This window comes from Hippocampus guttulatus, chromosome 1 (genome assembly GCF_054856545.1).
Source record: "Hippocampus guttulatus isolate MCC_2025c chromosome 1, RoL_Hgut_1.0, whole genome shotgun sequence".
NCBI classification, from domain to species: Eukaryota; Metazoa; Chordata; class Actinopteri; order Syngnathiformes; family Syngnathidae; genus Hippocampus; species Hippocampus guttulatus.
In genome coordinates, this window is record NC_141261.1 from 21,444,619 (window position 1) to 21,469,349 (window position 24,731).

General features: G+C 41.4%; 1 protein-coding gene across 4 annotated transcripts; it reads left to right on the forward strand.

Moving 5' to 3' along the window:
- The first annotated feature begins 9,288 nt into the window (after window positions 1-9,288).
- On the forward strand, window positions 9,289-23,947 carry eif2d (eukaryotic translation initiation factor 2D). 4 transcript variants are annotated; one of them, XM_086118957.1, is made up of 15 exons: window positions 9,289-9,472; window positions 9,836-10,026; window positions 10,122-10,205; window positions 10,284-10,374; window positions 10,460-10,567; window positions 13,843-14,111; window positions 15,333-15,450; window positions 15,544-15,589; window positions 15,675-15,781; window positions 15,862-15,999; window positions 17,645-17,734; window positions 18,311-18,406; window positions 22,027-22,147; window positions 23,284-23,458; window positions 23,537-23,947. In XM_086118957.1, the coding sequence occupies exons 1-15, from the start codon at window positions 9,417-9,419 to the stop codon at window positions 23,605-23,607; spliced, it is 1,761 nt and encodes a 586-aa protein (XP_085975083.1). In that variant the 5' UTR covers window positions 9,289-9,416; the 3' UTR covers window positions 23,608-23,947. The 4 variants fall into 4 exon arrangements, with proteins under 4 accessions (XP_085975083.1, XP_085975084.1, XP_085975090.1 ...); XM_086118958.1 differs by lacking the exon at window positions 18,311-18,406; XM_086118964.1 differs by lacking the exons at window positions 23,284-23,458; window positions 23,537-23,947 and adding an exon at window positions 22,679-23,277.
- The last annotated feature ends 784 nt before the right edge of the window (window positions 23,948-24,731 follow it).

Genomic DNA, 24,731 nt, shown 5'->3' on the forward strand with positions numbered 1-24,731 from the left:
GTGGGACAAGTACTAATTGTAGATCCACTCGCCTCATGATGACGAGAAATGCCGCCTCCCACATCCTGCACGATACCTGGCATTTTGATCACGCACAGCCTCCATGCTTGTCCAGTTGAATCACTGCCTCGTACTGAATGGAATATGTTGTTGCTATACAGCATACTGTATGTTGTAACCCCCCCCCCCCCCCCGCCCACCTCCTCATGCACCCACGCAACTAAACACAGACCACCCACCCTAACCTCATAATAGGACATTTGTTTATGTACAGTATGTTTTTATTTTTTTGCACCATAGCATATCACCTGGAGCCATGTCCAATCAGTCCCATCTGTGTGATGGTACGGACATCTGCGTAGTTCTACCTTTGTGGGAATTGACTCAAGGTACAGCTTGGAATGAAGCAATCTGAAGGGATTCATTCAACAAGTAAAAGGTGTAAGGTCTAGTCAATTGTTCACAATCGACTTTGGCACATATTTTTCCTTCTTTTCGTTTCCTGCTCCATGCGGGTGCTCACCTCGTTAAATACAGTTTTCAGGGTTGGTGAAAGGTTAACAGCAAGTTTGTGCTGGTGCCTGGGCCACATAATTTGTGTTCATTCACTAATAGGGGGAAACAGAAGCAGATGTATTCCACCCTCCCCGCATATTGAAGCAGCTTTCACGTATAAGTACACAGTCTGCCCTCGGAAATCAGTTTAAATTCTGAGACGTGAATTTGCAAAAATGCATTTGAAATTTTTTTTCATAATTATTGAAGCAGCTTTCACGTATAAGTACACAGTCTGCCTTCGGAAATCAGTTTAAATTCTGAGACATGGATTTGCAAAAATGCATTTGAAAAAAGTGTTCATAATTATCTTGTTCTTATTTCCTTATCGTTAGCTTTTTCACTTTGGCCTGAGTAGGGGTGCTTTTAAGCCCACATTCAAATAACTAAGAAAACAAATGACAAGTGATGACGCAGTGACATTCTGAATGTACACCCTAGATTTCCCTCTGCATCTTTTATTGTTTTACATTATTTAAAAAAATACCTTCATGCAGCTGCATATACATCCATTATCCATCCATCCATCCATTTTCTAATCCGCTCATCCTCACATGGGTCGCGGGCATGCTGGAGCCTATCCCAGCCTTCTTTGGCCAGTAGGCGGGGTACACCCTGAATTGGGTGCTAGCCAATCGCAAGGCATGCATAGACAAACAACCATTCGCGCCGACAGTCACAACAAGGGATAATTTGGGACAATGCTGGTCCCTCTCTTTGGAATGACCTCCCACTGAATATTTGGCAAGCCCCCTCGCTGCTGCCCATCTTTAAAACCCGCCTCAAAACTCATTTGTATTCTTTGGCATTTGACTCAGCATGACTCAGACTTGATCTTAGTTTTACTGTTTGGTGCTTTCTACCGTCTTTGCTATCGATTCATTGTTTTATTGTTGTATATATGATAGTTGCTCAATGTACAGCACTTTGTATACAGCGATGGCTGTTTTAAAGTGCTCTATAAATACAGTTGAGTTGAGTTGAGACAATTTAGAGTGTTCCATTTACCTGCAACGGATGTTTTTGGAATTTGGGAGGAAACCGGAGTACCTGGAGAAAACCCACACAGGCACAGGGAGAACATGCAAACTCCACACAAGAAGGCCTGCTTGCTTTAAAGCTTTAGTTAGCTCAGGGTACAGTAGTCTTTCACTTTTAAAATTACTTTAGGGCATGCAGCTGGTGAGAGGTGGGCCTCTCACCAGCAACAATTTTGCAACTGTCTCAGCAAGTATAGGGAGGCTATAGACACAGGTGTCACGAAAGGGATGTGTGTGTGTGTGTGTGTGTGTGTGTGTGTGTGTGTCCCCGTGTGTGTGTGTGTGCGCGCGCGCGTCGGGGGGGCTTCTTTTGAGGAACGCAGTACAAAAGTGTTCGAGACAGACTTGGCAGTAAGTTGAGGGTGATTGTCAAAATAGAATGAGACAAGTACTGTTTGACGAATTTATTATAGGGACACATATAAGGTCCTTTTTTTAGGCCCAGCACAAGTTTAGAGGAAAGTGCAGTCTAACTGTGTGCATGAGGGGAGTTGTCTTTGTTTTGATATTTTGCTTCAGTAATGCACACAGAAGAGGGTGTGTGCCCCGTTGTGGGAGGGAACACAGCCGACTCCCAGCCAATTGAAGTGGCTCCCAGCTCATTCCTTTTTCAATTGAGTCCAGAAAACGGGACATGGCCTACATGGCAGAAGGCCTCACCGGAGTCCATGCAGGAGATCGGCGCGCGCAAAGTGCATTTACAGTAAAAGGAACTGCAAAGAAATCCCCATTTGCGGATGATGTAAAGTTGTCTGCTGTGGATGGGCACTTGGAGACCGCCTTTGTGCCACACTATCATGGAGAGCTATTAAAATATTTTCAGATGATGATGATAAATTCATTCATTTTTAATTGATTTCTATAATGATCCTGAGGCATTTTCCCACACTGTTGTCATATTTATGAATAAATACCTGTTTGTATCTTCTGAAAATGTTGGCACAGTTCTCCAAAATATGTACACCATATTTTTCGGGAACAAAATTTACCTGCTGGGAATCCAATCAATTCACCAAAAGATGCAAGCTGTAGGTTCATTCTGATAAAGCTCACTCATGTCTCTCTGTTTCTCTCTTCTCAACATTCTGACTTTTCTGGGGAACACACATTTGGACATAAACTGCACAGATTTGGTCCATTTCCTGGTTGCTGCCCAAAGCATCTCAGGCAATGCCCCTGTGACTCCCTACATTTGGACTTCCCACATTAAAGTCTTAACGCTGACCAAATCTGGCCCTGAAGCAGATGTGGGGATGGAGGTTCCGTGGATGCTAAACATGGAAAACTGCTATTGATTTAAACCTGTCCAAAAAGGATCTGCAACAAGCGTATGAACTGGAGGACACCCAGTTGGAGTTGACAGGTATGTGCAAAGAAAAGCAACACTAAATCCCTCTTTTGGAATGGGAGAGGATTCAGTTTCGCACAACCACGGATCTTTCTTTCTGACCCCTACAGAATAATTACCATATGTTAAGAGGTCACCACCAAAAGGTCAGGGACTGCTTTGTTGTTTTTGCTAAAACAACAAATGACAAATGACAATTACTCAACTACGGAGATAACTCTGACAGTTTAAATCTCATCTGATTAATTTGAACAGTCATCAAATTTCTCTGCGCCAACACACCATTTTTCCGCATCACTAAAATGTTTGGACATTTTCTTTGGGGTGGTGGGGGAGTGATTCTCTTTTTGCTAATGTATTTTACATCAAGTGAAAGCCTGCTCATTTCCTTTTCAAGGAAAGAACACCCACATGTGGGGTTAACAGCACAACTGAGAATTAGTGTTGGAAACATAAAACGTGCCAAATCTCCACTTAGCATGCCGCACAGTTTATTTAGAGATCACAGGTGGCTCTTGTTTGTTGTTTTGGGTGGATTGGTAGATTCCAGGGCGGCCCGGTAGTCCAGTGGTTAGCACGTCGGCTTCACAGTGCAGAGGTACCGGGTTCGATTCCAGCTCCGGCCTCCCTGTGTGGAGTTTGCATGTTCTCCCCAGGCCTGCGTGGGTTTTCTCCGGGTGCTCCGGTTTCCTCCCACATTCCAAAAACATGCATGGCAGGTTGATTGGACGCTCTAAATTGTCCCTAGGTGTGAGTGTGGGCGTGGATGGTTGTTCGTCTCTGTGTGCCCTGCGATTGGCTGGCAACTGATTCAGGGTGTCCCCCGCCTACTGCCCGAAGACGGCTGGGATAGGCTCCAGCACCCCCCGCGACCCTAGTGAGGATCAAGCGGTTCGGAAAATGGATGGATGGATGGATGGTAGATTCCAGACTTTGATCAAACATTTCATCGATTACACCAGGGCATGATTAAAAAAAAAAAAAGAAAGCATTCTTGTTTGTTTTTTTTGTTTTGAACAAATTGTCAGCCTGGCACCTCTTGCGCATGCTGGTGAGCAGCCTGGTCACACAATGCTACCATCATAAGTGAGCATTGAAGATTTGCCACAAAAATGGTTGCAACAAATACCGCACACTGAGTTGTCCACGCAAACGCAGGGGCAATAAACAGGTTCATATAGTAAACAATTCAAACTGGGCTTACGCATAGCAATTTTCACAAGTGCCAGTCTAAAAAAAAAAAGGCAGAAGGAAATCTTAGAATTTTAACTGCAGTCTCTGTGCGCTCCCGTCATCTGGACCGTTAAGTGTTAGGTGGTAATCTCAGCTGTTTTCGATCAGTCCTTTCCTCGTCTTGGCCTTACGACAATATCAAACGTGTTTGATATTATCCCAAGTCTTTTGATCTTTGCTGTGACGTGTCACAACCAACGACCTATGAACACGCTCTAACAAAACCGTAAAGACATGAAACTCTACCAAGAGCGCAATGGGGAAATCTAGTTGTACTAGTGACCCTGTAAAATTCAGTCTTTGTGAAATTTCAGTCTCAAAACTGGGCTGTGACTAAAAACTCTTAAACTTTTTTTTATTTTTATTTTTTTTAATGTGAGCACGTGTGAGATGATAGGGCCTTTTCCAAATCCTTTCAAAGTCTTCTGATCTACACGTGGCATTAGTAAGACGCATGACTAGATCGCACCAATAATAATCAATAATCTATCAAACGCAGATTTATGCAAATCTAAATTTCATTTGGGGAGATCAGGGAAGCCTCTGGCTGGAGCTGCCTGAGCTGAAGAATTTCGGGCAGGAGAACACAAGAAAAATAAAAAGCTAACCTTTGGCAAGAACACGAATGATGATTATGATATACAGAGGTAAACACTGACTGACAAACACTTGATTATGTTGCCTTGTGTGAAACAAATCACAAGTTTTGATGACAAACCACAGAAGTGTATTTCCTGAAGTAGTCTCGAAAAACAAACAACACAACCCTGCATGTGATTCCATGCTTTAAAGGTAGCTTGGAAACAACAGGATGCCTTTTTAAAGGTCATCAATTTCCTGTTGGAAATCTTTGATGATCAACTTAGACTCACTGTTGTGGGGTGATCGAGAGCATCGTTTAATCAATGTTATACAGAAAGGAATATTGCCGTAAATATCAGAATGTGTTTATTCTTTGTCCTGAAAATGTTATTTGAAACCGAGGGCCCTATTTTCCTGCCAAGCGCAAGCCTAGTGCAAAGTGAAGTCTCACTGCAGTCATGGGTTGAGTTTTCTGTCTTTTGGTATTTTTGTAGAAGGTTGAAATTGGCACGAGCAAAATGCATTTGCAAGGAAGTGCAATTGTGTCTCCACTTGCGGATGTTGTGAAGTTAGCTCATGTGAAGTGGGCACTTGGAGACTACTTTGCAGCCCAGATCGTGTGTCTGTGTCTTAACACAAGGCAAACATACACACACACACACATCAGTTGTAGTGTGGTCAGGTTGTCCGCCGCTTACTACCCAAAGACAGCTGGGCTAAACTCCAGCACGTCCGCAACCCCCGTGAGGCTAAGCGGATAAGAAAATGGATGGATAGAATATATCCACCTTCAAGTGAAGCATGAGCTTTCTCTTGTTTTTTGTTTGTTTTACTTCTTGCTCGCTCCCAACTTGTGGTATCGTCAGACTAGGGCACACATACAAAAAGAACCATTCACACCCAACCAGTGTTCCGTGAGAGCTATAAAGTTGTGCCGTGGGAAATGATCAAATGTCAGTAAATTGGTCAGAAATGTTTTTATTTGGTATGACAAATAGTGTATCCTTGCCCCTAAACCTAGACCAGTGACTTGTGATCTCAAGAAGCATCATCAGTTGCGGCCCAAGTACTATTCCAACTGAAAGTACACCTAAATTAAGAACACATAAAACACCCAGATGTTCTCGTCTGCTCGCTAAAACCAGGGATGCATCAGTTGGATACTTGTGAAGTCTTGGCTCTGAAAATATCGCAAGCTGCATTTCGTGCCGCTGTCATGGAACTAACTATTCCATTCAGGGGGAAATAAACGACTATACAACCTTTCCAATTGAAGTGACTTACATTCTTAGGAAGTACGTTCTTAGGAAGACCGTACTTGGCAAGCTCATGAAACCGTACTCTGCGCTCTTGATGTTGAGAAACCATCCTTAAACACATTGTGCTCATTTTGGGCACCTGACGAGAGTGCTTATGCGCAATGTAAGTGCATATCCGCATCCATTGCACATATCCAAATCCATTTGCGCAAAGGCATTCCCTCACGCAATATGTGGCTACTCTATGGAGGATGAGGCTCAACGCATAGTGTGTGGTCTGCATTTAGGGAGGGGCAGTCCTGACTGTACCCTAAGTTAAACTGACTTGAAAGTAGATTCATTGCACTTACGGACCCTGTAAATTAAATTGTTCCCCTCCTGCAACTTCAGCCAATGATATGAGAGTCTAAAGAAGAAAGAAAACCAAGAAAAAGTGCTAAACTGCACGGAACAATGAGGGGCACTCTAAAATTATATTTTATATAAAGTGCATGCCGGTGACAGATGAGTGCAATAATCCTTAATAAAAACAGAATGGGGTTCATAACTTAATCTTGTGGTGCTGTTCTTTTAAGTGAGTGTTTAAAGTTGTGATGGCTCTGTGGGGAAACAAAAACTAGCCTCTTGATCTGAGTTTGCGGGTTCTGGCAGACCTGTATCGCCTTCCTGAAGGAAGTAACTGAAAGTGTCTGTTGGATTGATTATTTTTAGTCATCATACATTCGCTTATGCCTGACATGATAAATTGATTATGCTTGCAAAGAAGAACGCTTATGCTTGCAATCATTAATTGACTATGCCTGCAATGAAGAACGCTTCTGCTTTTAATAAAGATACATTCTTTATTATGTACTCACATTTTATCCATTATATACTCACTTTTATAATCAAGAATGCTTGGTGCACTGTGTGGAAGTTTAGGGACGCAACCACCTTTCCGAGGACGTGGTTGGGAAGAGATAAGTGTTAAGACTAAACAGTGAGCAAGGGTGAACAGTGAATGGAGACATCAACACCAGCTGCAACGTGATGTTTTTGTGACAATTGCACACATGTACGTAATTTGCACTCACATACACACACATAGTCAAACAAGTTCAGTGTGTGTTCAACAGCCCCCGCCCTTTAGGTTGGACACACCTATGTAGTAGCTTTCCCAATAAATGAGGAGGTGAAGGGGGAGATCGTTAGGGTTACGTGCGGAGAACTGAAACCGAACGCTTCTCCTCGTTCCCTCCTGGTACCAGAATCGAGTCTCCTGTCTCCTCCTTTTGTTTATTCCTGAGTGTCAAATTGGATAAACCTGACAGTGTCCATGACCTTGATGTGGAGAGATGATAAAAAGAGTGTGCTATTTTCATGAGGCTATGTGCTAATGTTAATCATTGGGAGCCAGTCATGTAACGTAATGTACAAGGTCACTTACTTACACACATACAAGCATGTCCCGCACCTTGTCTTTTACCAGTGGTGGGCGGTGAGCTTTGGATCTGGGCCTTCAGTGGGTAGTTGTCTCATCCACCTCTTAATAAAGCGATAACATCACAATGTTAGAAAAATAACAATAATAATACAGTATAACTATGGCTACGTTCACATTGGAGAGTGTGTTACTAAACTGTTTCTGAAAACACCATTGCAGATTCACAGGCGATTGTCTGTATGGTCTCCCTCCCAACCACTCTCAGAAGCATGCATTGATATGAAAGACGCCAATGTGTGGCATTAAAAAAAGAGCATTTCACGTATTTGAAGGTATTAGCAAAAGAAAAAATTATGTAGTTAGCTTCCAATAGACCTTTAGCTTCCAATACTGTACAATTTAGTATTTCAAATCAATTTTTATCGATGTAAAAACTTTAAATAAATGTATAACATTGTTATCACCAGAGATGCTAACGCAGAAGCTCCTACCTGTCTGTGTAGGCTAAATTGTTCACTCATAAATACAGTAACTCCTATGTAATTGAAAACAAGCCACTCTGTAAAGTCGTGTTGATTGAAATAGCCTCATAAAGTCCGCTTTTTTTCTTGAAAAGTAGTGAAATTAAGACAAAAGACTGTTTGAAATCAATTATTTTGATTTCATTTAAGGTGTAAATGTAGGGTTGTGTTCCCCTAATGGAACGCCTCTAGCAGGACCCAAAATCGAAATCTCATGGGTTATGCGTAAAGGCATTATCGACACGTGCTTTTGTCAGAGCATTCTCTTTGCTCTCCTATCACAAGAAAATCTGTTATGTTCATCAGTTGCTCATTATTAGTGCAGTCAGGGATGACGATGACCTCCGGTCCCAAATGTACGCTGGATGTATAACTTGTACCTGTAAACTAATAATTGAGCCCAGATGACTTAAAGCCCAATGCATTACTCGTATTGCTTTCAAGATAATCTAAGAAAAATAGCCATAGATCATATTGAGAAGTTCAAGTATGATGATTTCATAACACAGTTACAGGGGAAAAGACAAAAATCAGCGGGTGATTTTCAGCTGCAGAGATCAGAACACGAGCTCTATTTTCAAAGGGAGCCCGTGTAAAATGCTGGCCATAACCCACAATGAAATTGGATACACATAAAAACAACATCCATTGCCAGATGATGGGTTTATTTTGTTCAAATTAGGAAATATGCACATCCTAAACAATCTTCTTGATTAATTTCCTGCACTAAAAACCTGAGTAATGTCCTACTCTGCCACTGTTCCCTGTGGACCTGTGAGGAAGGAAGTTGATTATATGAGAAATGTTTGTCCCAGGACACAAGAAACATTTGCTCTTCAGTACTGGAGACCTACTTTCTCATGCACTGCTAAAGAGCATAAGATGAATCTGAATTGACATGCCTTCACTTTCCAAACTTGTCTCACAACTCCAGCAAACAGACATGATGTCTTTGCAGGGAATAACCTATGATGCCAGATTGGGTTTTAGTATCCGACAGAGCGCAATCACTTGTCACAAAGGAGTAAATGAGAATCGAAACAGCTTTTAATTTAGATAAGCCACGGCTGGTTCTAAATTTGCAGCTCAAAACCACACACAGATTTCAATGAGATGAAATACCCTCACGCGAAAAACAACATTCAGTGCTAGTAGCGACTTCAAACGCACAAAACAGTCATGACTCATACCACACACTGTAGTCTCTAAAATCGAGAATGCGAAGCGTTTGTGGCTGGACCGGTGCTATTTTTGGCCTTGACTTACGTGTCTTTCCTAGCGGAACAAAAAGACCCTCCACTTGTTTCACGGAGGAAATCAATACGCGTAGGACGGTTAAATGCAACGCACCAGTAACTGATAAAAGAGTTTTTATCATTGTATTTTCCATACTAGCATGTAATATATTCTATAGTGTTTTCCCAATAATTGATTTTAATTCATTTTTCTCATAAGATGTTTGCAAAACCGTTTCGTGTAAAATCCAACACCGTAATGAAGGGCTCCGACAGGTGAGTGACAGCGACAGACTGCAGAGCTTGTTGCTCAATATCAATAGCTAACCTGTCATTTAGTCCACAAAAAAGTCAAAAGCGCGTTTGCCAGTCATTAGTGAAAGTATGTTCAGCAGATGCTAGTCAAAAAGTATTGCTTTAGTTTGAGGTTTTCCCAATGAGTCTCAAATAATTCCAAAACTGCTACAGACGGCTAATTAAATGGGGTCTTTTATTGGGAGGGGGGCTCATTTTGGCGAATTTACTATAAACAAATTATTTGTACTTACTATTTAATGCTCTACTTAATAACCTCTTTCATGAAGTGAATTGTGGACGACTGCATTCTCTCACTCAATTAACACTGTGGATTTCATTTAGGAGAAAGCTCAAGGCTGACATAGCAGCAGCCTTCCCTTCCCTGACTTCTGATGAATTAACAGAGCTGGTCCCGAACAAAGAGGAATTCAATCTTGTGAAGATTTATGTGCACAAGGGAGACTCTGTGACATTATATTTTGGTCATAAAACCCCGCTCTTCTTTGAACTGGAGAAACAACTTTATCCAACAGGTAAGGTAATTAAAAGGCTGCTAAGTCACATGAAAATAATGGAATGCTAAAATTGAAGTAGCTCAATTAATACGTGCATTTTCATATTGTAATAGTTTATATGCTTTGGCGCTGCCCTGCTGCCCTGCCTACATTCAGGACATGGCCCCCTGTTCTTCACAAGTTGATCGGAGGAGCTGGTAAGATTCTAAGAGCCAAACAGATTTTTACATTTTATTTGAATGATCGGGACATTACATCCATCTTCATGTCCACAGATCTCATGCTTCCAGGTGTAGTGGTTCCTTCTGGTGGACTCCCAGATGTAACCCAGGGTGGCCCGTGTGCTGTTACACTTGTGAATAATAAGTATGTGAGATTTTTGTTCGTTTGTTTGTTTGTTTGTTTGTTTTAAGGGCTGCTTCTTTGACGGAACTCTCTGTAATGATTCCAGAGCTCCTGTTGCAATTGGCACTGCTGCAATTTCCAGTGCAGAAATGCTACGCGTGGGCATGAAAGGAAGAGGAGTGTGTATTTTGCACACATACATGGATCATCTCTGGTAAGTGGCTTCCTTCCGCTGGCCACAGCTTCAATGATTGCTGTTGGAATAGATTTTCCACAGCGGGAAGAGATAATTGGCATGAAATACTTTTTTCAACATATTATCAGTCGCGCTTTTCAGCCGATCGAAATTCATAGCAAGCACAGTTTTGTCGTAATGTGATTATGTTAAGAATATTTACACAGTATTTTCAGTGACAGTGATTATCGCAACGTAACTTGTAGTGATAATCTATCCATCCATTCGTCTATTACAGTCAAACCTCGGTTTTCGAACGTCTCTGTTCTCGACCAAATCGGTTTTCGACCAAAAATTTTGTTTTTTATGCCTCGGATTACGACCGAAATCCGGTTCTCGACCAAACTGAGTGCACTTGAATGCGCCACTCGACTTCTCTCGACTTCCTTACACGAAGAAGTGACGCTTCCTCGGGTTGACGAAGAAGTGACGCCTCCGTTGTGAGCAGACGTATTCAATAATTTTTTTTTTTTTAAAGAAAGAGCGTCCATTGTGAGCAGACGTGTTCAAAGATTTTTTAAAAAAGAGCGTCCATTGTACGTCCATTGTGAGCAGGCGTGTTCAAAGATTAAAAAAAAAAAGAGCGTCCATTGTGCGTCCATTGTGAGCAGACGTGTTCAATAAAGATGTTTAAAAAAAGCAGACGTGTTTGTTGAGATCGACGCAAATTGTTATTTCTGCATGGCACCAAAGAAAGCAAGTGGAAGTAGTGAAGCTGCTGAAAAAAGAGGAAAATAGTGCGCAAAACTATTGAATTTAAGAAAGATTTGACAGTGAAATATGAATCAGGTGTGCATGTGTCTGTGTTGGCTAAGGAGTTCGGCATGCCGAAATCAGCAGCATCCTAAAAAAGAAAGACCATCATAAAGTCAGTGATGTGGCTGAAGGATCTCGTGTGTTTAGTGAACAAAGGCCACAAATATTAGAGGAAGTGGAGAAACATTTGCTTATTTTCATAAATGAGAAACAGCTAGCAGGGTTATCTGTCTTAACTAAGATATGATTTGTGGCAAAACAAGACAATTGTATGGAGATTTGATTTTTTTTTTTTAAAGGATCATAGCAGTGCTCCTGAAGAGTTTGATTTTAAAGCAAGCAGAGGATGGTTCAAAAAGTTGAAGAAAATAAGTCATTCGTCTTGGGGAGGCAGCCAGTTCAGACAAGGAAGCTGCCGAAAAGTTTAAAGTTGAATTTGAAAATCTCATCAAGGCCGAGGAATGTCTTCCCCAGCAAACTTTTAATATGGACGAGACTGGACTTGTGTGGATAAAGCGGTTCAGAAAATGGATGGAGGGATGTTACCTCATACCGTAGTGTAGGATTGCAGACAGTGTCCATAGTTACAGCCATTACTTAGGGTTTATAAATTCAAGCTGTTAAAGAATACAATCTACAATTGTCACGTTGAGAGAGAGAGAGAGACAGAGTCAGAGAGATGTTCAATGTTTATGTTACAATGTCAATGTTTGTTAAAATTGGTAAAAATAAAACATACAAAATGTTTGTAGTTTGTTGTTACCTGCTCTCTTATTACACTTGTATACAGTTTATGGTGTAAAATAGTTGAAAAAATGCTTTTTAAAAAGTTGTTTTCTAGACTTGGAACGGATTAAAACATTTTACATTGATTCTAATGGGAAACATGGTTTCGGTTTTCGAACAATTCGGTTTTCGAACAGCCTTCTGGAATGGATTATGGTCGAAAACCGAGGTTTGACTGGATATTGATTCAATCTTTTAATTCAACATAGGAGGTCACCGGTGTCTTACTGACATATCTGTTTATTTCTTGTCTAGCTGAAATTACCCTGTTTTGAGGGGGGAAGGGGAGCCCGAGCGCAACTTGCCCCATTAAACTAGCTACTGGCCTGTCATTGCCAAGACAACCGGCTGTGGAGCGATGGCTGTGCGATAAGACAAACATTTCTTGTGGAAGCAGAGCCTAAAAGAAAAACATTTTCACTCGTGGATGTCATACCTCATACGTTACACTTCGCACTGTTGTCATTGTGTGGATCTGTATTTGTGGTGGACGCATCTCACTCAGGCTGCATGTTGAAATGATAATCATGATTATTTTTGATCAAGAGTGCAATCTTGATTATTAATTGCAATCATATTAGGGGAAACATCTGTAATTTTATTGCACTTTTTTCAACAAACAATGTATGTTATTTTCAGTCCAAAATCTATGCATCCATCCATCCATTTTCTAATCCGCTGAGCCTCACGAGGGTCGCGGGGTGTGCTGGAGGTGATCCCAGCTGTCTTTGTCTTTGGGTTCACACTGAACTAGTTTCCAGCCAATTGCAGGGCACACATAGACAAACAACCGTTCGCACTCACAATGACATCTATGGACAATTTGGAGTGTTCCATTCGCCTGTTTTTTGGAGAGAACATCAGGCACGGAGAGAACATCCAAACTCCACATAGAAAGGCTGGAGTTGGAATCGAACCCTACACCTCTGCACTGTGAGACGGATGCGCCGCCTCATTCTAAAATAAAAAAAATTAATAGACTTTCATTTTAAAATGTAAAAAAAATCAAATGTACCCAAGGATTTAAACTTTATCAAGGGCTGACTGAATAAACATGTACTTTGTTCTCTCGACATGACCCACTTTCATAAGACTCCCGCTGCAAGGCTCTGTTGCTTGTTATTTATGCATCTTAATAAAGCCTTAAATATGTGTTTGGCCCCTCGTGGTTGTCAGACTACTGGTTAGGAAAGTGCTTGTTTAGATGTGCAGCAAAGCTGAGCCATGAACAAAAATATCACCAACAATCAGGTTGATTTAATTGTGACCGCCAAAATCGTGATCACAATCACTTGAAATTGGATTAATTGTACAGCCCATATATACACAAATAGCCTCACCACATTGAAAACGTCATTGTGCAGTACAGTGAACTGATTATTTTGGTCGTGGCAGTGTTTTAGGCTGTGAAGTTCTTGAAATTTACAGATCTTCAAACAACCTCACTGTCAAATCATAGGCGGGGAAACTGGATATGGCAGTGGTTAACAGTCAGTCCCACTGACATTTGTTTTGAACTATGTCAAGTATTTTGAAAAGATTAATGGCAATTGCATTCATTCATTCGTTAGGAAAGATGACATGCAGTGTGGGTGTTTTGTGTTACGAACTTAATCATAGAACAAATTAAACTCTTATCTCAAGGCACCACTGCATTTGTCTCCAAGCAATTAAGTCTGTCTTCCATATGTCCCTTTTAATTTGTTATTCAGGGCTTTTGGAGATAAGTCTGGTCCTCCCACTTTCCCAGAGGCAGAGGGGGAACCACCTGATGCGATTGATGGTAAATATGTGGCTAATGAGCAAGAAGAAGGTGAGGAGGTAGAGGAGGAAGGTGAGCAGAGTGCAGTGCAGGACCAGCAAGCAAGTGAGCCGGTCAAAGATCAAGTCTGCCCTGCTGTTGCTGAGCAGGCGGAAGAGGAGATTGAAAAGGGCAATGAGGAAGGGGATGAGGCCCAGGAAGATCAGAGGTCACCACAAGGTACCGGATTTTGGCCATCTTCTCACAAACATGTTGACATTTTGTGCACACTCTCATTCACAAGCATCAGAAAATATGTCTAAACTTTGGACAGGTACGCAAAATATAAGTCCTTGTTTCCCGTTCATCCGCAAACAGCCTTCGTGAGCTTTCACCCCCAAACTTCAGAATGCCCAGTGAATATAAAACATCTTCAAATTCATGTTAAATGGAAGTCAGTTCACACCTGCTTCAAGTTCCTCTGATTTACCCCAAATAAAGTTCAGATGAGACTTTACATTATCCTTCGGTGTGATTGTGAGCGCGGACGGTTGTTTGTGTCCCGTTTTGATTGGCTGGCAACCAGTCCAGGGTGTAGCCTGAAGTCAGCTGGGATAGGCTCCAGCACGCCCGCGACCCTCGTGAGGATAAGCGGCTTGGATAATGTTGACTGGCAAAACCTGAAGGTTTTGCACTGAGTGCTATTTAGAACTTTTCAGAATTCCCTCCACTAAGTCTGTGCGACATGGAGAAAATTTCACATCTCAACATTTTTGCCAGCTATCTCTCACGATACAATAACAATATTACTATAGGTTCACTGAAAATTAGGCATTATTCATGAAAAGAAAAAGCAAACCATCAATCCAAAATGATGTGGAAAGCGCATGGTTTTTTTCTTACAACTATCTAACAGCCATCGTCATTAACAAACCTGGCAGTAAATAAAAAAGAATGAAATTGACATTCTACGGCAACTGTACTTTAATTATAAATAACAATTTAGTGCTACAAGAGACATGTTTGTTGTGTGTGTGTGCGTGTGTTCGCCGCATCAACGCGTATTGTTCTGGACCAATTTGTCCATGCGTGTGTTGTGTGGCTTGACATACAAGTCACTTTCCCATGCTAAATTGTTCTGCAAATGAATTTTTCTAGGTTGCGAGCTCTGTAATATGCTTTTGGTGTGCCACTGTGTGTATTTGTCTTTGCCATAACCTCTCTTCCTTTAATGCGCCTCAGCTTCACACGAGACAGTGAGCAAGATTCCTTTCAAATGTCGAAAATTAAGTCATTGGTTGCCAGGCATGCTGTGACGCATGCGGAGCTGTTTCCTGACCACATGATAGTGTTCTTTTGATGAAACTTCATTATGGTATTTTCTGAAGTGGTGAAAGGCGAAAATAACGCGAACCTGGGTCACCATGTTTTTTTTTGGTTTGTTTGTTTGTTTTTCCACAGAGGTCATGGATGCTTTACTTTGGCAGTGTTTCCTCCTTGCTCTCAAAAGCAAGGTGAAGAAATCAGAGCTCCCTCTGCTGACGAGCACTTTTCTCCGCAACCACATGTTCTCCTGCTGGTAAAGACTCAGCGATTACTCACAAAGCGCTCAAGAGGAATTCAATTACTTACCCAACACATTCTGCGTTTTTTGGTGTTGTTTTTTTCCCAGCCCGAGCGGAAAACAGCTAGATATAAAAAAGTCCAGCTATAAAAAGGTATATGTGTCAACTTGCACATTGGTGATGTTATGAGTCAGTTGGAATCCTACAAACTTTTCTTTGAACTTGAATCTTCATACAGCTCTCCAAGTTCCTGCATGTCATGCAGCAGCAACACAGTATTGTTCGTGTGAAAGAATTGACGAAGGGCGTGGAGAGCATCGTTGAGGTGGACTGGAAATGCCCAGAGTGAGCTTGCCATTTACAGACACCTACATTCGAGCTGAAAAGCCTTTTTAATTTGTTTCCTCTGTGTGTGTCATTCATAGACTACGCTTCTCCATTCCTGAGGAGACCGACATTGAAGAGGTTCCACTCGTAGAAACACTGTATCATCCTCCTGAGATCACCCCGTTATACTCTGTGTCAGCTCGACTGCAGCCTCTTTTTCAGGACGCAGACAAAAAGTGTGTGCAGATGTGTATTTTCACTCCCCAATGCGACGCTTAATAGAACACGTCCCTATGGGTTCAGAAAGCTTATGAGTCAGCAAGTGTCCACATGTTTCGTATTTCCTTGAATTTGGCTCAGACTCTGCCTGGGATATGCCATGGTATACTTTAACCACCAAACAGCTTTCCAAGGGTGGGTTGGAATAAAGTTAGCACAGCAAACTGCTCTTTTAGAATGTGTACGAACTACATGACTTCTCTTTTATTGCTTTACTTTTACCAACTGAATAACTCAATAGGTTACATACAAGGTGCAGCGTGTATGAAATTGTGCTTTGCATGCTTCAGTATTGTCTAACTCTAAACCATTAGATTCCTTGGAAATCAAAGTCTTGGGTGGCTTCAAAGTAAATCCTCTTAGATATCTCCACGGTCTCTTTAGTGTTATTTTGTCAATCTGCAAAATGTGATGTCAAAAGCTGCTTTTACCTTCACTGTTTGGTTCTTCATGGCGCAGATCGGTGAAAACTTTGCTGTGAGATTTTGGTCCATGTCAAAATTGTATTTTCAGTGAGCACGGCCATACTCTTAAAGGAGAATTTGCAATGTAAGCCCACGTACCTCCCGTCCCTGCGAGTCTCGAACCAAACCCAAGCCCCTTGCTAACATGAACGAGATGTGCCCCGTACATAACATGAAGTGCTACTATAACATTTAGGGACCTTTTTGTGGTAGACTGCTGCGTGTACACTTGGCATAAAAACAGCCGTACCTTAATTTTCGTGCCAGCGCAAGTTTAGTGTACCATTTTTCAGGCTGTGTTGCTCCTCTCTGTGCGTTCCAACACACGGAGTTGCCTCGCCCCTGAGTCATCTGACAATTTGGAAACTGAAAGTAGCCTGCGCTTGGCATCAAAACGGGCGGATCATCATTTTCGTGCCACTGGTCTAGTTCAGCGTGTCTGTGAAGTTGGTTGCAAAAAGTAGACTAATTTTAAACTCGTACTAACCAGATCTAATTTGAGGTGCAGGTGGTGTCAGGCTCTGGCAGACAAATTTGACGTTCTGCGGACGTGCGTTGTGAAAGTCATCGAATTTAATTCATAAATATGCCACCAGCATGGGACAATCCATCTGAATAAGATAAGATAAGAAAACCTTTATTAGTCTCGCAATCATTGTAGAAATCAGTTAATTGAACAAATAGTAATCATTATCATCTTAAAAATATTTTAATAGCACACTGGGATACACGATCGGGGTGCAAGGCGGTCTCAAATTGCCATGCTGACACGGACCCCAGCGAGTCTATTTCTGTTTCTGCAATGTCAAGCATGGTGTACTGCGCTCAGAATTCCCTGAATTTGATGTGCTCGGCACGAAAATTGTTCTTTGTTCAAAGGATAATTTGTTGGAATGTCATGTCAATTGAAATTCAAAAAGCGTTGATGAGTTCTCTTCTTTAGAGCAGAAATGTTGCTCTCGCGTCTCTTCTGAATCTTTTCTGGTTATTCTGCCCTAGTTACAGCCAAGCTCTTGAAACCCTTGTTAGCAGGTCAGCATGGGGTCACAGGAGTGCATGTCAAAATGATTGATACCTCGACGGTCACGCCTTATGTCTCTGATCTATTCAAAAATGATGTTCTCTGGTGCTCCCACAGGAAAGGCGTGGCACTCCAGCCTGCTGAAGTGAGAAACATTGTCACTGAGTATGTGAAGAAGAATGACTTGGTGGATGAAACAAATAAGAAGTAAGTACATTTTAGATTTCTGCAAATAGATATTAATGCGTTGTTGCTAGGTAATAAATGCATTGAAAATGTTTCACTTCCACGATACCGTTTCAATTTTTGAAGGTGATTGATTGAAAATGACGTACAATATTTACATTCCATGAAATTGTTCATTTAGTCAACAGGCAAGAGGGAAAGAAAACTCTGTTCCTGGCAGTCAGTAATAAACGCTGGAAGAATAGAACCTTAGTAAGGGGCATAGGCTTGCTTCAGGGTTCAATATAGTTCCGTGGTGAAAGGGCACCGACATTCACATCCCTGGGGCATGTGATGCTGCAGTAATCAGATAAAATCTTAAAATGTGACTCTGAATCTGAAGAGGCATTTTTGTCCTGTTTTTTTTTTTTTTTTTCCAATATGGTGTCTTTTGTCGTTTCATGTGCCACATAAATTGATGATTAGCGGTAAGGGAGATGCAACGGATTAGACCATGGAAGCCTAACAAAGCGGCATGTTCCTTGCCATCCCGTTGCACGTCGCGACTGGAAACGAGGCATTCATTTTGTGTTTGTTTTTGTCCCACCCCTCAACCAGTTACGTGAGAATCAACCCAATACTATGCGACTGTTTGCTTGAGAAATCAGAGTACCAGGACATAGAGATTCTCAAGTGGGATGAGCTTTTCAGCAGGTAAACCACTGGATTTTGCATTGGCACGACATGACGCCACACTAAATAAATAAATAAATCTCACCATCCTTTGTTCAACACAATACATGTTTGCTACTTGTAACAACCATGCACAATAGTCTAGAAGCTTTTAGGCACTGACACACTTTTGATAGTTTTGCCTTCAGACATCCCCACAATGGATTTAGAATGAAACATCCAGTTTGACATTGACTTCAAAATATGTTTCCAAAAAATATATTAGTTACTATTTAGGAATTATAGCCATTTTTCACACAGTTACCTCCATTATCAAGAGCTAAAAGTATTTAGACAGTTTAGTAGTTAACATGTAAACTTAAAACTAAAAGGTCCCGAGTGAAGTAGTGGGGGCATTTTTGGGGCTTACTTGTAAACTAGTAAGCTAAAAAAAAAAAATCTTACTTGCGAACTAGTGGGCTTATTTTGAGCATATATGTTAACTAAGAAGCTCACAAGGGTGCTAGTGCCGATACTTGCATTGGATGAGTACGAAAGTATGCAATGGTTTCCTATTGGCTGTCCATTTCAAAATAGCATAATCCAACCAGTCAGGGCTCATGATTTTGGAGTTTTCATGCCCATCTTAAGACTGGATTTATTCACATGTGGTTGGAACAACCATCGGAGAACAGTGAACAACCGTACTCCAATACACATTTGGATGGAGTTGTTAGCCAACAGTGAGCAGGAATCACCATCTCCCAACAATGTTTTTGGAGATGACCCTTACGGGCAAGAGAATCTGGAAGCTGTCTCAGCAAGACACGGCATACAGCTCAACCAGTGACAAACAAACAATGAAGGTCCTGAACGAGCAGGGACTGTATCACGGCCACTGAACAACCGGAGCCCCGAGCGACAGCAAGATGTTTCAAAATTCAATAAATGGAACAACAGAGTTGAGGGAAAAGTACCTGGTGTGTGCTAGAGAGATTCAAAACATTGTTGACAGACGATAAAGCACTGGTACACCTTTTCCAAATCCCAAGGAATCTCCTATTGCCTGGGAAAGCATCTGGTGCAGGTCGTTCTCCTGTCTTACAGCTCTTGGTGGGTACAAGCACATCATGCGGGTAGATGTCTAGGGCAAACGGTGCATGCCCTCAGCCTTTTCATAAAAGCCCATACAGAGTTTCCCGAGAGAACCCAGGACAGGAACTTCATCTGCTCCAGTGATGAAAACCAGAAGGTCTTCAAATCTCATTTCGATCATTCTGTCCGCCGCGAAAAAGAAGTAAATGAAAGTAACATCTGTATTTGTTTCGAAAGGCAAACGTCACATCTGGACTGCATATACTGTATTTCACCCTGGCCTTGTGTAACAAATGTAGGGTATGTGAATATAAATGTAAGAAAAAAGTACAATTTTGAACTATCCCTTGTTCTGGTGTTGACATTGTCCTCAAACGGGCCCCCTCTGCCTGCCGGTGGTTGGTTCCTCTGCTACTGTAATTGTGGGATGGATTTGAAGGCCGCCTTTGACAGAGGTTCCTGCACGTTTGGTGAACAAGGGCAAGAAGACAATCCAGTTTTGCTTGACAAGATCCCACAACTTTCCAAGTGCATTCATTCCCTCTTTGAATTGGTGTATCATCTCGGCTGTTCTAGAATGCAACAGACAGAAAACAAGTAGAATATATTCGTCTGGAAAAGGTTTGAATCACTGACAATCACTTTTAGTAAAGAACAAATAACTGGGCCCAAATTTATAGGGCTGTAGGCTGTCACTCGAATGTCATGATTATGTTTTTACAATGGCTTTCCATTTTAAGTACCGGGTAGTCATGACCAGCACAGAAAGAAGAAAACCCCTATACCCGCACATTTTCATGATTTAATTACGTCTGCCTCTTGTTTCAACAAGGAGAAACACATTGGGGCCTTCTCTGTCTGTCTCTCATTTGTAAGATCAACATTATTATTTTTGTCCCCATAATTTGCAACACTAGTATTATTTGTGGTACTTGCAAACCATAAATGTTGGAAAAAGAAGCTTCACGAAGTACTTAATTTTTTTTTAATTTACTCCTCTAGATGATACTCTTGGTTTGAAGATAAACACTAGAGCAATGACATTTTCACTGCATCTTTAAACCAAGAGGGCCATATACAGTCAATAAAAAACACTGGTACTTCATGAAGCTTCATTTGTCCATCGCATGATTTATCATCGATTCAAAACATTGAAAAAAATTATATCTACTACATTTTTACATCACTTGTAAGTCACAGTCGCAGTGAAAGCATGCTGTAAATTCTTGTTTTAAAGTGACACTTTTGTAGCACTTAAAAGGATAAATCGTATTTCCTTTGGATGCACATGCAGGTCACGTGAAAGCAGACAGCTAAATGTACGTGAAATGGAAGGCCAATATATCATTTACAGCACACTCGACCACGTTTTGTTGTCTTGATCTTTCACCAGCAAAGGCACAATAAAGCAGGAATGTTCACAGACCCAACTTTGCTTTTAATATTATCCTCAAGCACAACGAATTGTGTCTGGACGGGACCCCCTGTGGGTTGATCTGCATGTCCAACACATTGAAAGTACAGACCAAAAGATAAGAGCAAAGAGCACTTCGCTGGCGTTGGACGTTTTAGCCACAATAAGATCAAAGGCAAAGACAAGGCAAAATTATCTGTCCTGTACATGCTCACGTCGAGGAGTTATCAGTATCAGTGTTGCACAGTAGAGTCAAGGCGTTCCAGCATCACCCAGAACACGGTAAACTGACCGGAGTTTGGAAACTGAAATTATGTAAAGAGATTCAGGACTTTTCAAGCAAACGGCAACGTACCTCAGCTTTATGATTGACGGCAAAATTGTTCATTTTTTTCCCAAAAAGTAAAAAAATGGGCCTGATTTCTACAAACTGTACGTTTGCATTGATATGATCTTATTCTTCACCGCAGTCCTGACCGGTTGGCACGTACCAAATTTTTCACACATGACAACCAATGGGATTCTAGATTTGTTCCAGTTAAATCAAGTCCATGTGTAACTCCGTCTTAGGTTTTCCACACATGAAAGAACAACTCGGGGAAATATCTCTATGCGTATTGATCATGGATGGAAGGACCGATCTTATTCCCGTACAGTGAAAAGAGCAAAAATGATTTCATCACAGTCTGACTTGATTTCAAAAACTGTCAGGCATGTACATAGCCAACTTACCCCGACACAGATTGTCCGTGGCGCCATGCCAGCACTACATCGTAACGGCAGAGTCGGGAAAACAAGTCACAAATACGAAGATAACGGCAGAGTCTGCATCACAGGAATACGACACACATTCTGGCTTACTTCATGAAAATACTGACAAAGATGACAGCAAACTTTCATGCTCACAGCAGTTACATGTTTGAGAATACCCCACCCCGCCCAAACTAAAACACATGAAATCACAAAATGGCTCTTGTTTTCATGCGCCAGAGTTACTTGAGAGCACTGAATCCAAGCCAAAGCTTAAGTCCGGTATCCAATTGTCTTCCTCACTTGTGATTGACGCCGTCGGAGAGGTATTAGCGTAACAATGGGTTTATTGTTGTGCTTGTCTGGAAGAGATGAAACATTGACGTTGAACTCGTTCTTACAGAACATTGGGGAGAATGCAGGAGTGCTATCAAATAGTGTTTCCTGGACAAACGCCGCTAGTAAAGAAAGGACATATCGAGCCTATTGATGTCTCCGTGGCATCCCGAGGCTCCAATAAGAAGGTGAGCAACATCCCTTTGATTCTAACCCATCAATTATGCAGGACTTGTAAACTCTGTTCCCATTTGATGTGCTGACCCGCATGCAGAAATTCACTCTTCTCTTGCAATTGGTGGTTTGCTGAGGCTGAAAATTGAATTTGAGTGGTGAAGAAAATGGATGGATGCATATACCATGTGTTCCAAACTTCACTTGACACAACCTTTTCCTACTTTGTTTCGGTTGTCGTTTTAACAGACGTACGACCATGAGCATTTGACAGCTCACGCTTTGTGGTTTTTGGAAGCATCGCATTCCCTTGGCTGTGAATCAGGCAATTTTACAACATTTTTTCTGTCTTGACCAAGATTATGCTATAATTAACAAAAATTAATGTAATAACTAAAGCCGATATTGAAAAAAAATGTCAGCGAAATAGAATAAAAACAAGCTTTTAAAAACAATGATCACTCACTAAACCTACATTTTTTTGTTTATTAAATTAGAACTGTAGTTACAGCAAACATCTTCATTTTTGTCGTTGTCAATTGAAGGCGAAGTCAACCCAAGAACAGATGCTATCTCAAGAAACTTGCCGTGGATAGTGTAAATTGTGTTGGAACAGCGTGATGGCTATGATATGGACTGCAGTCGCAGGAGAGAAAAACCTCATGCCCGGCAGAAATTTTTCAACACTGCACCAGTGTCATTTGGCAAAGAGTGATACTGTATAAACTTGGCTTCACATCTCTGAATGATGCCTGAAATGAAATTGAAAATTTGACATGCATTGTCATTTTGGGACACTGTGCACGGTCGCTGTACAATGAAAAACATTCCATTCACTTTTTTTTTGTTTGTTTTGATAAAAAAAAATTGCAAATGTGTTTCTTTGGACGATGACCATGTGTGAACTATTTTAAGCATTGTGCTCTCCATTTTGTGTTGCATTGGCTTCAAAGCAGGGTCTGTGACATCTGACGTTAATTTAAAATAGTCTAGTTTTGGTCTGAAATTTGTATTTTCCAGTATGTTCCCCTGGAAATTGAGTTTGACAACCATGCGTTATAACAATTCACAGCTGTCATTGTTTTCTTTAGAAACCAAACCTGATTGATTTATTAGTCTAGCCGTGATGGTTTTCATGTGCTACGTGTAGGTGACTGTAATAAAAAACCTGGAGGTATACGCTTTGGATCCTTCTGCTGTCGCCACCGCATTGCAGCACAGAGTTCAAGCCAGTTCAGTCCTGCAAGCCATTCCCGGGGCCAAAGACAAAGTCCTGGTCCAGATTCAAGGCAACCAGATTCAACAAGTTGGACATTTGCTGCTAGGTTCGGAGCTTTTGCTCTTGTACAGCTAAAGCCGGTTGATTGGTGTATGTCAACATTCTCTGTAATATGTCATTTCAGATCATTATGGAATTCCTCGCAAGTACATCCAAGGGTTAGACAAAGCTCCGAAAGGCGGAAAGAAGAAGTAGCATTTCAAGGTCGGACCTGATAGATGGCCTCCGTCGCTTCTAAAACTGCTCTACTGTATGTCAACATTCCTGTGAGCCTTTTGTTTGATCTACAGTCATCCTGTGACAAATTCTGTGTTGAGAGTACTGTCCATTGGCTGATGGTGTCTATCATATGCTCAAATGTTTCGGCGATTAGAGTTGTCGTCTTAAAGCAGTCCTTAAGGTAACCAATGATAGCACATGACTTTCCGGATGTCACCACCCATTTTCATATCATGTGGACCTGTCTCTGTCATGATATGAGTGTTTTCATCATTGAAATGTCACTGTATAAAATAAATATTTTGTCAAAGTACAATGTGTTCTGCATTGATCATGTCCGTCGATGTGATGGTGGCAAATCGAGGATGTGAGGACAAAGCAGAGTGACATGCTGTAGTACAGCATGGCCCCGGGCCAGACGTTCGGCCATTTAGGACTATGTGCACAGTGCATTGAACACTCTTTGTTCATAAAAGACTCATTTGGATTCCTCTGGGTTTCACAGGATTTCATTTCTTCTTCTTGCAAACTGATTATTTTTTAAGGCCTTGTTTTCAACGGCCAAATTCACTGAAAGCACACTAAGAATTCGAGTATAGCAAGGTGCAGCGACTTTGGCCGCTTATTTCAGCGAAGAGTTGATTGGATCTCTGTTTTTGTTTTGTCACTGTGTATTTTGAAGGGAAATATATGTATGCATGCATAGACAGATGGATATGACAAACAAAAACGACTGGTCAATTATCAGCAGGTGGAAAAGGCAGAGTCAGGGAGAGCCACATTATCATCTCCACAAAGAAAATTCCTGTTCCCCGTTCTTTCCCCTATGAAATGTTCTTCAGATCAGATATAAATCATATATCTAGTGTTAAGATATGATTCCTCTCTGTTAGTTGGATTTGAAAGAAACAACGTAGAAGGCTGTTGAAGGTATTCCCTGCCTACTGTGATTACAATCACCTTTCGTACCCCCTCACCCCCACCACTTTTAGGACCCCTCCAGAGGACATGTCAACATCAAAAGAGGGAACTTTTATCTCTAGTTTCTGTGTCGCAGCTATTGAGGGACTGCGCTTTACTATGAGTACTATTGATCTCAG